This window comes from Seriola dumerili, unplaced genomic scaffold (assembly GCF_002260705.1).
Source record: "Seriola dumerili isolate Sdu_G_001 unplaced genomic scaffold, Sdu_1.0 BDQW01000621.1, whole genome shotgun sequence".
In the NCBI taxonomy this organism is placed as follows: domain Eukaryota; kingdom Metazoa; phylum Chordata; class Actinopteri; order Carangiformes; family Carangidae; genus Seriola; species Seriola dumerili.
The window spans coordinates 739,665-754,726 of record NW_019174876.1 but is presented as its reverse complement, the minus strand read 5'-3'; the positions used below and the strand labels follow the sequence as shown (position 1 = coordinate 754,726).

The 15,062-nt window shown below is 38.5% G+C and overlaps 1 protein-coding gene across 1 annotated transcript; it reads left to right on the top strand.

The window, feature by feature from the left end:
• Positions 1-6,699: 6,699 nt before the first annotated feature.
• LOC111236312 (probable ATP-dependent RNA helicase DDX5) lies at positions 6,700-14,473 on the top strand. Its single transcript, XM_022764998.1, has 13 exons — positions 6,700-6,889; positions 8,115-8,295; positions 8,528-8,624; positions 8,773-8,906; positions 9,525-9,590; positions 10,154-10,295; positions 10,455-10,615; positions 10,926-11,098; positions 11,202-11,312; positions 11,468-11,529; positions 11,632-11,691; positions 13,145-13,366; positions 13,656-14,473. The coding sequence occupies exons 1-13, from the start codon at positions 6,849-6,851 to the stop codon at positions 14,111-14,113; spliced, it is 1,908 nt and encodes a 635-aa protein (XP_022620719.1). The 5' UTR covers positions 6,700-6,848; the 3' UTR covers positions 14,114-14,473.
• Positions 14,474-15,062: the final 589 nt, after the last annotated feature.

The following is a 15,062-nucleotide window of genomic DNA, read 5'->3' as shown; positions in this document are numbered from 1 at the left end:
TCTGTGGAGGGGTTCAAGACAAAAGCCTCAATGTCAACCTTGACCACGAGAGAGACGATACTACAGAACAATTACCCGTGAAATGACAGAGCTCAGATTCAACCTGAGGGGGTGGAAGACATCTTTTTGAGAGTCACACAAGACTAGATGAGCAAAATTAAAGAAAGCAAGGCTGTGGTGTGCGTATGGACAAAAGCGAATCATGAATTTGATTAAAAAGAATAGTTTGACATTTTGGAAAAAAAATTCACTGATGTGCCGAACAAATTAGTTGATAGCATAAATACCACTCTCATGTATATCATTGTATTTTATAAAGCTGGTGCCAGCAGCTGGTTAGCTTAGGCACAAAGTCTGGAGACAAAGAAAACAGAATGACTCTCGTCAAAGACAAAAAAAATCAGCTACCTAACAAAGCTAAGGTCGACTAATCTAAAAGTTACATAGCATTTGGTTCATTTATACAAAACATCGAAGTGTTAAATTGGGCATTATGAAACTTTTTCTGTAACTTGACTGTTAGCTGTTAACAGGCAACCAGCGAGGACTCCAGTAAGTTGTTGTGGTAGTTCGTGAACGATTCATTCAAAAGAGTGAATCTTTTAGGTAAAACAAACTGAAACTGAATGACTGTCCTGAAACAATCTATTCATTTTCTTACTTTAGTTGAGTTTCCTCGTTTGTAGAGTGAACTATAGGGTTAGGGTTAGGCTAGAAAACATGTTTTATGGGTCTGGTAGGAAAATAGTTTTGGTGTCTATCGCTTTATTGTCCCACATCCATGAAACTGTATGAGTGGTGGACTTTCTAGAACTCACTCATTCAAATGTTATTAAGGGCTTAAGGTATCATGAATGGGGCATGGCCACTTTAGTTGACCGGTGGGAGCTGTCACAGTCCGCTAGCTGTCTGCTCACTGTCACCTGAGCTAATTTGAACTCCTTAGGCGTGACCTTGCGGCTGTGTTTGTGTTGTTGGTGTCTTCAGGAGGATTTTGATAAAAAATATTAGACAAGATGATATGGGTTGTGCATTAATTGACTCACGTAAAATGAGGAATCTGTGCTCCTGTTTTTGGTTGAGTGAATTTCTAGTATAGATTTTATTTAATATGTTTGACTAATTCGCAGGTGTCTATCTTTTTTACAATTTGATGGTTCAAAATGTGCAGAGTGAGTTGCGATTTCAAGTCACTTCATTTGTAGGAATTCACTCGCGTGCGACCATTTCTTTTCTCCGAGGGTGTAGATGTGAGGTATGTTCTACTTGATTGTACAGTGGTTTTGTCCTTTCCCTTGTCATGGGGTTTGCAATGCATTATTATGAGACTGAAGCATATTATTTTATGTTGTTAAACAGAGACAATATCCTGTCCTGCCAAGTGGATAAAGTTTTGGCAACACTTGTATTTTATCTCTTTCACCTAATGAAAAACTGGTCTGACAGCAAACAGTTCTGTGAAAGTCGTGGTGGGACAGCTGCTGATCCATTCTAGCGAAGAGGAACAGGTGATCTTTTTTTCTTTGAAGCTATTGTGGGATTGATGAGTACTCTTATTTTAGTTCTCTGCATTACATGTATAGCATACTGTTTTAATAGGTAACTAATTATAGCACACTTCCCAAACTTCATCATTTTAATATGGTATGTAGTAGACAAAATTAGTACTTGGCCTTTTAGAAAGATGGAAGAGAAAAGATAGTGTGTAAAGATAGTTTTCAATCTTCCTGAAATGTCTGAAAAGGGGAAGAGAGGTCAGCACAATGACTTCTGCAGAAGCTGCAGAAGTGAATCACAAGTAGTATACTGAAAGTGGTTAGGAGGGAGAGACATTCAAACCTGTGAATATTGTGATAGAGAAAGTTAATTCTGTTTCTTAATCTTCTATCTACATAATCACCTTTTCACAGTAAAACATTTTGACACTTGTCGTGATAAGAAAAATACAGTGTTACTATAATGAACATTAACAATGGCTCTGTTGTCTGTGAGCAACATGCACAAACACAGGGCCTGGAACCTAAATCAGCTAAATTAAATTAAGCTATCATTATTTTTTTCCTACTGTGCATATCAAAAGGAGGACTTCTTAAGATAAACCGATAATCTTTGAATAAAGAATAAATAGATGAAATCTAACTATAATTGACAGCCACCTAAATCTCTCTCTGAATTCTAGATATTTCTAAGCTCATTTTCCAACAGCATCTGGATGGTGGTCACAGAGAAGGACAGGAAGGTGTCTGGAAATACGTTGATGGGAACGAATGCCAACTGAATTGTAAGACATTTGCTCTGCTATGAGCAGGGAGACAAACACGTGCCAGCTCATACAGTTTAGTTTTACATTAAGAGCTAAGGGCTCCCAGCAGTCTTAATGCACTCTGCAAAAAAAGTCTGCACACATTAAATGAAATATTAAAGGACAGAGAAGATGAAGAGGATTAGCTCTGCTGTACTTTCATATATTGACAATAAGAGACATGTTGGTGCAATGTAGGTCATTAGTGGAAAGGCTGTGTGATTAATTGAGCATCACAGATCTGAATCAAATGAAACAAATGTGCTTTCATTGTCCTTTAAAATCATAATTAATGACTTCATAATAAACTATACTATGGAAGGACAATTACACAGATGTCAGCAGTATTGATTTCTAATATTTTAGCAATGGTTTAAAATTGTGACTGAAATGTTTTTTGTATACTGTTTTTAGGTACTGGGGAATGAGGACAGCCGGATAATGGAGGACGTTATGAAAAAAGAAAACTGTGTTCATATTAATAAATGGTTAAGTGGTTTTAAACTACTGGAATGATTTACCTTGCAGGTTAAAATTATTCTTCATCTGTGAGAAAATAATTAAATGAAATCAAATTTATGATGCTAAGACTCTTGAACTGATTCCACATTGTTTTGCTCTGACGCATGTAAAAATAACAACAACAAGCTGCACATTTTTCCTCCTGTTAAAGCAAAGTAAGAGCTTCTCCATGCTGTATGTTGTATGTATATATACTTTCATGTATAAATAAACTTCTTAGATTTGACTTTTCAGTAATGGTAATTTTTTGATTATTTGTTGTTGAAATTATATTATAAAAAAAAACAAATAACATATATCTGACAACCTTATTCATTGTAGGACTGAGTGATTTTGATACATATTAAAATTATCATAATGAAGACGCAAAATGACACTTTAATGTAGAAACAGGACTGGAAAGAAGCTAAAAGTGCGATATAGGCTTTATCGTAATAATAATTTTAAAAATGAATTTAATTGTGAAAGAAATTATGAATTTTAGTAAAAAGAATACAGATTAATACAGAAATGACTGTAAGAAATGTAACAGTTACAATAGAATTTATTGTAAAGTGAAATTTGTTGTGATTTAGATTCAGATAACTTGATTTCTGTTTTGTCAAATTACAGTTCTTGGATTTGGGTCAGAAGACAGTAAAAATAACAGTTTTTTTGGTGAATAATAAACTGGTTATTTTTTCTTTTTTACCTGTGAAAGGGCATAATGTTGAGAATAGACCTTTTTTGTAACACTTTAAATCACAACCGCAAATAAACAGTGATATATTTTGAAAAATTCCACTGAAATACTTAAAGTACATATAACTATTTTAAAAGCATACATATATTATTTTTTCTAGCAGGAACAATAATAATGTCAATAATACACGAAATTTACATTGATGATAATATATAATAATACAATACCCATATTTTAAAAACTTTACATTGTAATTTCCCAAATAGGTTTTTATTGTTAATCTTTATTGGTCCTCTAGTCTGAATGGGAATGTACTACAACACGAGCTAATAAATTCACCATATGATCTTTTAAAAGAAACCTTCAGAGATATTTTCCTGAAAATGCAGCAGTTTGCAATGAACTTCATTTTCAATGTGAACTTGGTAGACTTACTCATATTTTAAACCTATGTTAATCATGGGAAAAGTCATTGTGCCTGACAAACACATTCACCCACAATGACAGACGGCCCACTCATTGTTTTATCGCCTCTGTTTTGGTTACATTTCCTGTGTGTTTACTCTTCAGTCTAACAATAGGTGTTAACGCATTTCTTCTAGTTTTGAATACAAATCAAATGCAAAGGCCACTGATGATCAGGTGGCTAGGCAGGGAACAAGCAGATCGCAAACAGTACTTTAGCTTTGACTTCCTGTTTTTTCTGCTCATTCTTCTTTTTTATGCTGTCATCAGTTGGAGTGTCCATCCTCTTTAGAAACAGACATTACTATATTGAGAACGAACCATTTTAATTGAGCTTATTTAAGTCTGGTGTTTAATGTATGATAACCGTAAGACATGTCGGAGCATGTGTACGATGAGGCCAGGCATCAACAGGAAGGTTCAATGGATCAGAACAACAGGAGAATGTAGTGGACATTATTATTAGAGAAAGCTGAGAGTGTATGAAAATCCCTGGGTGGAGGCATGTCACAAATATACAAGACCTGCAGAGGCTCGCATCTCAGGTAGGCACAACAACAGGGATATGACACCAGATTATGATTTAAATTCCCTTGTTTTTTCTGTTTCATTATAATGTCTATGTTAAGTTTTTCTGTGTAGGTGTAGCAGTATGATATTGTAGCCCCTGAACATGTGTTTAATTGGAATCGTCTTTAATTTTAAAAGTTGAAGTTTTCCAATAAATATACAGCTACATGTAGTATTTTCATGTGTTTAATGTATTTTTAATTGGTTGCAGTATCCTAAAAATCTGATCCTGATGTTTTTGTTTTGTTTTTTAAGTGTATGTGGTCAGAGAAAAGAGGAATAGTGTCAGAACCTCAGTTTTTCTGGGTGCAGTGTGTCTCATCCTCCTGGCTGGATCATTGTCCTTGGAGTCCAAAGTGAGTTTTGTTGATAGTAATACTAAGCACAAAGTGATGAGCACTTTACATGTTGTAGGTTATATAATAGTATGACAACATATGGGAATATTTCAGTTTGCTGTTTTGTTGTTCACCTTGTTACAATAGTGAAAAAAGAAAGAACCCACTGGGAGCAGAATAAGTAGCCAGTTAACTGGCCAATAACACTAAGCTATCATACAAAGAGATTACTTGTGGAATACGTTTTGTAGTAAGTAAAATTTTACACATCATATTTTATGCATCTTTGTCCACTGATGAGGTATTTCCTTCTCATTTAATTTGTTACACAAAGTTGAACGTGTCTTGCTTTTGTGTCTAAGGGCAACATTGTTGTGTTAAAGTTAAGAACATAAGAGTTGAGAGTTTTGGAAACTGGAACTGTTATTGGGAAAAGTAAGGGCTAATTCAATTGTCTTTGCTTTTTGTCTTAAATACACAGGACAAAAAACCTAAGAAATGTAGGAACTCGCTGGCCTGACTAATCCTGATTAAGATGAAGACCACAATGAGTGGGTGGAGAAGACACAGAACGGTAAGAACTGGGATCTGTTATTTTTCTCTTTTGCAGGGTTTGTATCACGTCATAAGCGAAGCATCTTGGACAAATGGTCAGAATGTGCAGTTTTGATGAAATTAAACATTTGCACAAGGAAATTAACATTTTCAAAATAACTGAGGAGTAGATTGATGGCCTGACAACTCCAAAATCAAAAATCAATTGATTTTATTTATAATTATTAGATTATAATTACATATACTATATATATTATATATAATATAGATATAGTATAGTCTTATATATATATATATATATATATTCACTCATGTTTAGCAGTTTTTTTGAGTAAAGAGCTTTCAAATTTTACTGTAGATATTTTTGTTTTGTGATTTTAATTGTGTGAAATGTCTTTCCTCTTTTTTTCTTTCTGTCTCTGCAGGTACCACTATGCCACACATGGTTTACATCAACCAAATGAAAAATGTGTTGTTATAGAAAGTTCACAAGATGAAGATGGAGATCAGCTGGATATGTCAAATTGTTTTGACAATTTTTCAAATTTACTGAATACACCCGGTTTCCACATTCAAATACTGTTTTAATTAACTATGTTACATAATATTATTTCTCTTACAAATAAATGTTATCATCTGACTGCTTGCCCAACTGGACTTAGTTGTGGTGATGTTGCTTTTCCCCTTCATCTCTGCAATTCAATTTGTCACTAATCACAGTGCAACAGTATATCCTACAAAAATATGTTTATGAACTACAAATTTTTATCTCACAAATAATGAATAGGAGTATTTTAGGGCCCATCCTGTTTTCTGCTCTCAGAGGTGTTGATTCAACTGTGTGGTGGGTTTGGAGGCTGCAGTTTGTGGTGCTTCTGAGTTGTATTTTTATAAAAAGTCTATAGTTGTACTGTGTTATACTGACAGGTGTTTCTATTATTTTGTCCACATCATCTACGTCAATGACGGCAAATAACAGAGCAGCAGCACAAACTACAGCCTCCAAAATGATTATCAAGTTGAAGGGAGGATTTATTGTTGTCAGTTTTAACTGGCCCAACAAGATAGATAGTCCAGGCAGACATCTGTCACATTTTATAATTAAAACATTCCCATGAAATTTGTCACATTAAACACTGAGGCGGTTAACTGCTTAGTGCAGCTTGTCCCCATTACATTCCGTTACTGAACACAGGTGTACGGAAATAAAATAGTACCACAGCGGGTGGTGCGCATTGATACAATGTTATCCGCCTCGTCTGACCTCACATCCGTCTCTCCAGACAGATTTTTGTCTGCCGGCATTTTCTTTTTATTTTCCCTGTGCTGATATTTTTTTGGACTTATATTAATCTCCTGTTTTGTTGGCCGGCTTAAGGGAAGTCCGTTTTCCCCCACAGTAGTCTGCTACACAATGCCTGGCTTTTCAGACAGAGATCGTGGCAGAGATAGAGGGTAAGTCAAGTGTCAGCTCTGGGTTTCTTAACGTTAGCCAGGATGAGCAGTTTAGCAAACGGTAGCTAGCGGTACTGCTGTCATGGCTGTACTCGCAAAACAAGACACTTGTCTTGTAGTTTATGTGGCCAGTAGATGTTATTTGTCTACACTCGAGAATTAAATGTGACAAGAAAAACTGTTTTTATGTGGTCTGGCGCCGCTGCATTGACTTGACGTATCTGCCTATTGGAGGTAAAATGGCAGCTAACTACGACTCTGTGTCGGTGGCTGAGTAGTTGGCACGGCAAGCCTCTTTTAAATGCCAATGTGACGCAGTAGCGTCTTCTCTTTATCCGTTTTTGCAGTCTTGACGAATTTATTTTTTAACGACCCGTTTTCCGTTAGTAGTGTCACCTGCAATGTCGCTTACCAAGCCCCTTAACGTCCCCGTTTTATTGAAGTATGAACCTGGTCACATGAAACTCAGTTCCGTAATCTTGACAGTTTAACTTTATCAATGAGCACGGCGATATACAGGTGTCAGACATTTAAATCTGGCTCTGTCTAAGCAGTTATGGATTTGGCTGCGTCAACAGTTTGTAGGAAACTATCAACTGTCACTATAACAGTGACAGTTGTGAAAAACGTCATAGATGCTTAGTGTTTGTTATTCGGTTCAATACTCAGTTCCTAGTTTTGCCTCTAGGGTATCAAGTATCTCTGTTTGGAAGATTGTATCTCCTGTTACAAATGTGGATTTATCTGTTTACACATTTAAAGTCCCTCCCCCTTTTGTGTAATTTGTTTACAAGGTGCTAGAACGGGAAAGACAGCAATGTAATCCAGGAAAGTGTGTGCATAGTAGTAAAGGCAGTGTTGAAGTGACACTGCAGTGCTTCAGTATTGCATGTCTATAAAGATGAGGGACTCATAAGAGAGGGGTAAAAACAACTGTAAAATTCAGTGTGCAGAGACTGGGGTGTTCTGACTTATAACTCCTAGCAGTGTTCCTAGCAAGCCAAACTCTAGAAATGCTGAAACCTGCACCTCCCATTATGCAAACAGTAGCATCTTTTTGTGTCAAACCATTTCAAGGCCAAGCTCAGATGAGCCTGTTGAGATCACTAAGTATCATCAGTGGTATTTTCTCAAACTTCACTGTTGTTTCCACAGGCTGAGTAATACTAACCATGACTCATTTCTGGCGGCCCTTAATGTTGTGTGTTCCTGTCTTTTACACAAGGTATGGAGGAGGACCCCCTCGTTTTGGTGGTGGTGGAGGAGGCAATAGGGGCGGACCCCCTCCAGGAAAGTTTGGCAACCCTGGTGAGAGGCTGCGAAAGAAGCACTGGAACCTTGATGAGCTTCCAAAGTTTCAAAAGAACTTCTACCAGGAGCACCCAGATGCCACCCGCAGACCACTTGTAAGGATGGCTTCCCACTGTTTCTTTTTTATGCTTACATTTTTATTTGATTTTACTTATTTGATTCTCACAGAATAAGTAACACATCATGTGAAGTTAAAGATAAGACAAAATGTAATGATCTGTCACCTGAGAGAGATATTCCAACTCACACAATCACTAGCTTTTCTTGCTGTTTTTTAAAGGTTTGTGTGTATTGACATTGTTTTATTATTTCTTCTTCCAATTCCAGCAAGAGGTTGAGCAGTACAGAAGAAGCAAAGAAGTTACAGTCAAAGGCAGAGATTGCCCAAAACCAATTGTAAAATTCCATGAAGCTGCGTTTCCTAGTAAGTCGAAATTCATGCTCCACTACGCATGTAATTTTTAGAAGTCCTCTGCCTATCTACTAATATATGTTGAATATTTCAGCCATACTGTGTCATTGCCAGAAATGTTGATTTTCAATAATTTAACTTACATACCTTATTTCTTTAGGCTACGTCATGGATGTTATAGTCAAACAGAACTGGACTGAACCAACCCCGATTCAGTCTCAGGGGTGGCCTGTTGCCCTCAGTGGCAAAGACATGGTTGGCATCGCACAAACTGGGTCTGGGAAAACCCTTGCAGTAAGTGAAGTGTTTTCCAGTTATGATTTTCATACCCTTTCTATCCAGCACAAACAAGATAAATTTGTTGTCACCTTTGCATCCCAGAGCAGTTAAGACATAATACCACTTTTTCCATATGCAAACTTAGTGCTCCTAGAAAGTAGTCTGTAGCCTTTTTTGGACCTTGCTTTGTGTACCAGGTTTTGCTGTAACTACCTAAATGAGAAAAGAAACTAGTTACTATACATGAGAGAGGCATGATTATCCTGGTAGTGTGCTGTGGGTTAGGCCATATGTTTTTTATTTTGTTTTTTTATTCAGTATTTTTATGTTCCGTGTAGTCCAGTTTAGTCATGGCATTCTGGCACCATTCACTACCACTCACTGGGTTGACTTGGCATTGCACTGTTATCCAGAATAACTATCTCAGATTTGAACAGAATGACATAGACATTTAAGACAAGATTTTGCAACTTGAAACAATGTTAACACTCATCACCTGATACAAGAAATAGACCCCGGTGATGTCGTGGAAATAAATGCCCTTTTGGCAGGAAAGTTTTGCTTTTTAGAGACACTAATCTAATCATGTGCCGCATGAATTGTCGTTTTATTTATTTTATGTATTTTTTATAGTACCTTTTGCCTGCAATTGTGCACATCCAACATCAGCCATTCTTGGAACATGGAGATGGACCTATTGTAAGTACAATGCAGCATATACTGTTGTCTCTATTAGCACAGGATGATATGGACAGATATTGGATTTTTTTCTCCATTTTTGAAACAAGAGGATTTTTAAGCTATCACAGTTTTATACCTGGATGCCCAGATGATGCTTAGCATTCACATCATGCTTATAAATCAAATGTATTGATCTGTATATAGCTAATTTTTCCACTTTTGCCGAATTTTTATATGGTGTGCACGTCTTGTGTTTCACTTAGCTGCAAGAAGAATTTTCCCTTTGGGAACAAAGTTTTCCAAGCAGTACCATAATATTATGATGTCAGTAGGCGGGGTTTGCTCCCTTCTGGGAGGCAGCTGTGAAATGCAGCGTGGCATGCCATTGTGCAGCTAAAACAAGCAGTACTTGGCAAGTTGAAATCGACATTTGTGGTCCTGGCTTGCAGGAAGCTGTTGTTTTGCTCTGTTTGTTCATGAGTTGATAGACACAAATGTTGTTGTGAATGCCCAATATATACATGTTGTACACATTCAAGTTATTTTATTTATTTTCAAAAACTGTATTTATCTTCTTTTAGTGCTTAGTGTTGGCACCAACTCGTGAGCTGGCTCAGCAGGTGCAACAAGTGGCTGCTGAATATGGCAGGGCCTCCCGTCTCAAGAGCACCTGCATCTATGGTGGTGCACCCAAAGGACCCCAGATCAGGGACCTTGAGAGGGGTATGCTTACTTTGATCCTTTAAGTGAATATTGCTAAATTCATTAGGCATTTCTTTGCTAATATGTCTTTGCTTTGATTACATTTGAAGAACTCTTTGATTTACATTTGGGCAATTTACCAGTATCAAAACTGATTGTGTTTTTCTTGCCTTGTTTAAGGTGTTGAGATCTGCATCGCCACCCCAGGTCGTCTCATTGACTTCCTGGAGTGTGGTAAGACTAATTTGCGCCGTTGCACATACCTGGTGCTGGATGAAGCTGACCGCATGCTGGACATGGGATTCGAACCTCAAATCCGCAAAATAGTTGAACAAATCCGGGTAAGCTGTTTCCTTTCACTTGGCAGACATTTGATATTTTTGATATAATGTCCAAGAAAATTGTCACACCACCAACTGTTTTGTTTATGAGTAAAAATGCACCAGAAGATGAAATTAAAGTCATACTGATGGAAATAAAAAATAAGTTTGTCAAACAAGCTGCAACCACTTAAATTAACTGTTACTGACACTAAAATGTCTGACTGGTACATTCTAAGTTTAACACTTAAACAGTTATATAAGTGTGTAAGTGTTAAATTTACATGGAAACTGCCAAGCTGTTACAAGTCCTTTCTCTTGTCCTTACCAGCCAGACCGTCAGACCCTGATGTGGAGTGCCACCTGGCCTAAGGAAGTTCGCCAGCTGGCTGAGGACTTCCTGAAGGACTATGTCCAGATCAACATTGGAGCACTGCAGCTCAGCGCCAATCACAACATCCTACAGATAGTTGATGTTTGCAGTGACATGGAGAAGGAGGACAAGTCAGTAGATGATTTCCATTTCTCCTTTTTCAGTATCATTTGATCAACTGATGCGATGAAAAAACAGTTTTGTCTCAACCTTCTTCTATCTCCTCTTTGTTAGACTGATCCGTTTGCTGGAGGAGATAATGAGTGAAAAGGAGAACAAGACCATTATATTTGTGGAGACCAAAAGGCGTTGTGATGAGCTCACCAGGAGGATGAGACGAGATGGGTAAAGATCTCCTCTCTGTTCCTTTAAAGGATGTCTGTACCTTACATGAATTCATTTGTTCATCTGTCAAGTGTCTTTGCTTGTGAAAACACAAGCACACTGAATTTAGTTTAAACTGGGCTAGGAATGCTTAATGCTCAATGTGTCTGTCACAGTTGGCCGGCCATGGGAATTCATGGAGACAAGAGCCAGCAGGAGAGGGACTGGGTCCTTAATGGTGAGATTTAATAAATCACATTGTTATGGTTTTAAAATGATTTAAGAGTCATTGTCACAGGCTGCCCTGTAATTTAATTAAATACCGGCTCTGTCCCTTCAGAATTCAGATATGGCAAAGCTCCAATCCTCATTGCTACAGATGTGGCCTCCCGTGGCTTAGGTCAGTATGCCATTGAGTAGCACCACTTTCTTATCAGTGTTACACTTATTTTAAAGAAAGTGGTTTTGCTTTCTTTAACTTTTCTATGCATTTTCTGAGTTTTTCTCACCTTAAGGTGGAGTCTTTGTGGCAGGCGCTAGGCATGACAGTCCCAGGCCTCGAGAGGGAGATGGATGACATATTGGAAGTGCTCAACTGGCTTGCCACCCAGTGGGCCTAGAGAGGTGAAAGCTCTTGTGTGCCAGTGATCTTCAAAAGGCTGTGTGGCTAAGCCTTTGTCTCTGATATGTTGTTGAAATACACACACATCTGTTCTCTGTCCATGGATTTCACCTGACAAATGCCATCCAGCTGTTTCCAACTCAAACGTAAAAAAAAAAGATATGCTTGATGCTGATGTGACTTTTGCCTTGCATGCTGTTGTGTTAGAGAGCGCTGTATTGCAAGTCACTTGTTTGAGATTTGGAACAATTGTTACCTTTCGGAGCTTGTATCACATAGCATGGGTGCTTGTGAGCCTGTCTAAGCTTTCAGTTGTTTTCTTTTCCCGTCAAAGTGCTGGATTTCTTGAAATGGAGAGAGCAGTTTGAAATATTTTGTCTCTGAAAATTGATGAGACCTGGCACATGTGTGTAGGGGGTAGTGGGAACACCTAGTGAGAGGAGAAAGAGAGTGAGACAGCTCAAACCAAAGTTCCTCCCTCGCCTGCGTTTTATAGTCATGTCGAGACCTGCCAACGAGAGACATTTTCTCAAGTGAACACTGGCTTCTTGGAAGATCTTGCCTTGATGAGACTGATGAAGGGTGTGGGGGCAATTGTTCTGTGTTCGCTGAGGGGTCCCACAGGGTTCAATGCTTGGGCCTTTTTCATTTTTTTTGAAGGGGCCCCTGTTCAAATTAGTACTTGGTCTATTTTGTCTTGGCAAGACATGCAGTGCGGCCTTTAATATCAGGTTTCTTTTGAGAGTGTACTGGGAAAAATGGACCTGCAAAAATGTACCACTCAATGGTCCTATATTGGCACATGAGGACGCCCCAGTGCATATCGTGGCCCAACTGCGTAGAAGCTCCTGGATGTCACTTGACAATTTGTGGGGGATTTCGCTGCATTGGGAAAGGACTAGTGAATGCATACTCCTTTATGGTAAGACCTAAATCCATTTCTTTTTCTCCCTTGGTAACAAAAGGGAGAGTGAATGTCTTTTGGATCTTTTTGATTATGGTAAGCAATTGGAGTGTGCATCGTTTCTCTCTTCCCACAGTAGTATTCCCATGGAATAGTTGTGTACAAAATATTATGTTGTTTTAACACATTTTCCTCCACAGCCTAATGACCATTTTCTTTCCCCAGCCTTCACAGTTGCTAACTTTTCCCTTTGATCTGGCTGTTGTGGTGTGCAAAATCCTGTGTGGCCTCCATGTTTTGTTTTGCCACACTGCAACACTTTCACAGATGTGGAGGATGTGAAATTTGTCATCAATTATGACTACCCTAACTCCTCCGAGGATTATATCCACCGAATTGGACGCACAGCCCGAAGTCAAAAAACGGGCACAGCCTACACCTTCTTCACCCCCAACAACATGAAACAAGCCAGTGACCTGATCTCTGTGCTCCGCGAGGCCAACCAGGCCATTAACCCCAAGCTGATCCAGATGGCAGAGGACAGAGGAGGTAAAATCTGTGGCATGTTGGCATTAATAAGCATATTAACATTTTTTTAAATTATTATTCATGATGGAGGATATTTTATTATTATAAGTAAACACAAAACATTTCATTTTCATTTAGGTAAAGTATGTGAGCAAATAAGAATTTAACAGTCCAGGGGGAGTTAAGGGCTCTATTTATCTAATTGATGTCTCCTAGTTGTGCTGCCATGTTGATTAAGGTTCAGTGTAGTAACAGTCTGAACCCACTCCTCTCTCTCCTTTTGTCCCTCTCCTGTCTTCATCTCATCCAGGTCGTGGAAGGGGGGGAAGAGGTGGCTACAAGGATGACCGTCGCGATAGGTATTCTGGGGGTGGGAGGAGCAACTTTGGTGGTAGTAGTTACAGGGACAGGGAAAGTGATAGAGGGTTTGGCAGTGGGCCGAAGAGTGCCTTTGGTGGCAGCAAGGCCCAAAATGGTGGCAGCTATGGAGGCAACAGTGGTAACTCTGGTGGTAGCTATGGCAACAACAATTATAGCAACAGCAATGGACAGGGTAATTTTGGTGCTCCAGCAAACCAGGTGGGTGCCTTTGGTAACCAAAGCTTCCAGGGCCCCCCTCAGTTCGGGGCCATGCAGAGGGCCGCTCAGAATGGCATGAATCACCCGCCATTCCCATTCAATTCTCAGCCGCCACCACCACAGGCCCAACAGCCACCACCCCCTCCACCGATGGTGCCCTACCCCATGCCACCACCCTTCCCACAGTAGATATGATATACGCACAATATATGGGAACCAACATGATTTTTGTTTAGTCTTGCAATCTTACAGTATGATGATGATTATTATTATTATTATCCTTTGTACTGTTTAACTTTGTTTTGCTTACAGCAGGGTTGGAATTATTCAGTAAACCCAGAGCATTAAATGGAGTCATAGACATGTCTCCTATAGTGCAACTATGATTGCTGCACTTTTCCTTGACTGTTTTTTGTTACATTCCTCGGTAATTTATTTTTACTAGGTAATGCAGTGTTTTCAGTTTGTGGTATGTTTAAAGTGATGTTAATGAAGATCATATAAAAAGGGTTTGTGTAGCCCTTTTAAATAAAAATAAGAAAATGGAAACCTCGTTTTGTGTGTTTTGTTTTGAAAGTTTGTGTTGGAAGAATTATTAGAGCTTGGATTGGTTTGGCATGGATCTGATCTGGATCTTTGACATGGTTCAGTGGCACACTGGACCTTAATACAGTATCTGAACACATTTTTGACATTAACACAGGTTATGAAGTGAGTAGGTTTGAAAGATGGAGTGAATGAAAGAAGTCACACTTTGAAATTGCAAACTGCTGCACAGAAATGGAAAGTCTGGGCATAATGGATGTCTACAGCCCCTGGATGTCTGCACCTCTCCTTTGGAGCAACAACCCTATTAATGACCCTGCTTGTGCTTGTACTAATGTTCAGGCCTGTTGCCGCCATTGAGGCCACTGAGCATTTAGAGGCCTTAGTGAAACAATGACATTTTTTGGGGGGGATATTTAAAGTTGTATTAATATATTATTTACCTCACTGGCACTATTTTTGGTGTTTCATTTTGTAGCTTTGTTGTTTTTGTTAATAAATTGTTCATAATCCTAACCTGAAACAACCATACTAGTAAATACTACTGAAAAGGCTATTATGTAATTTCAATATACGATACAGTCTATTCAAA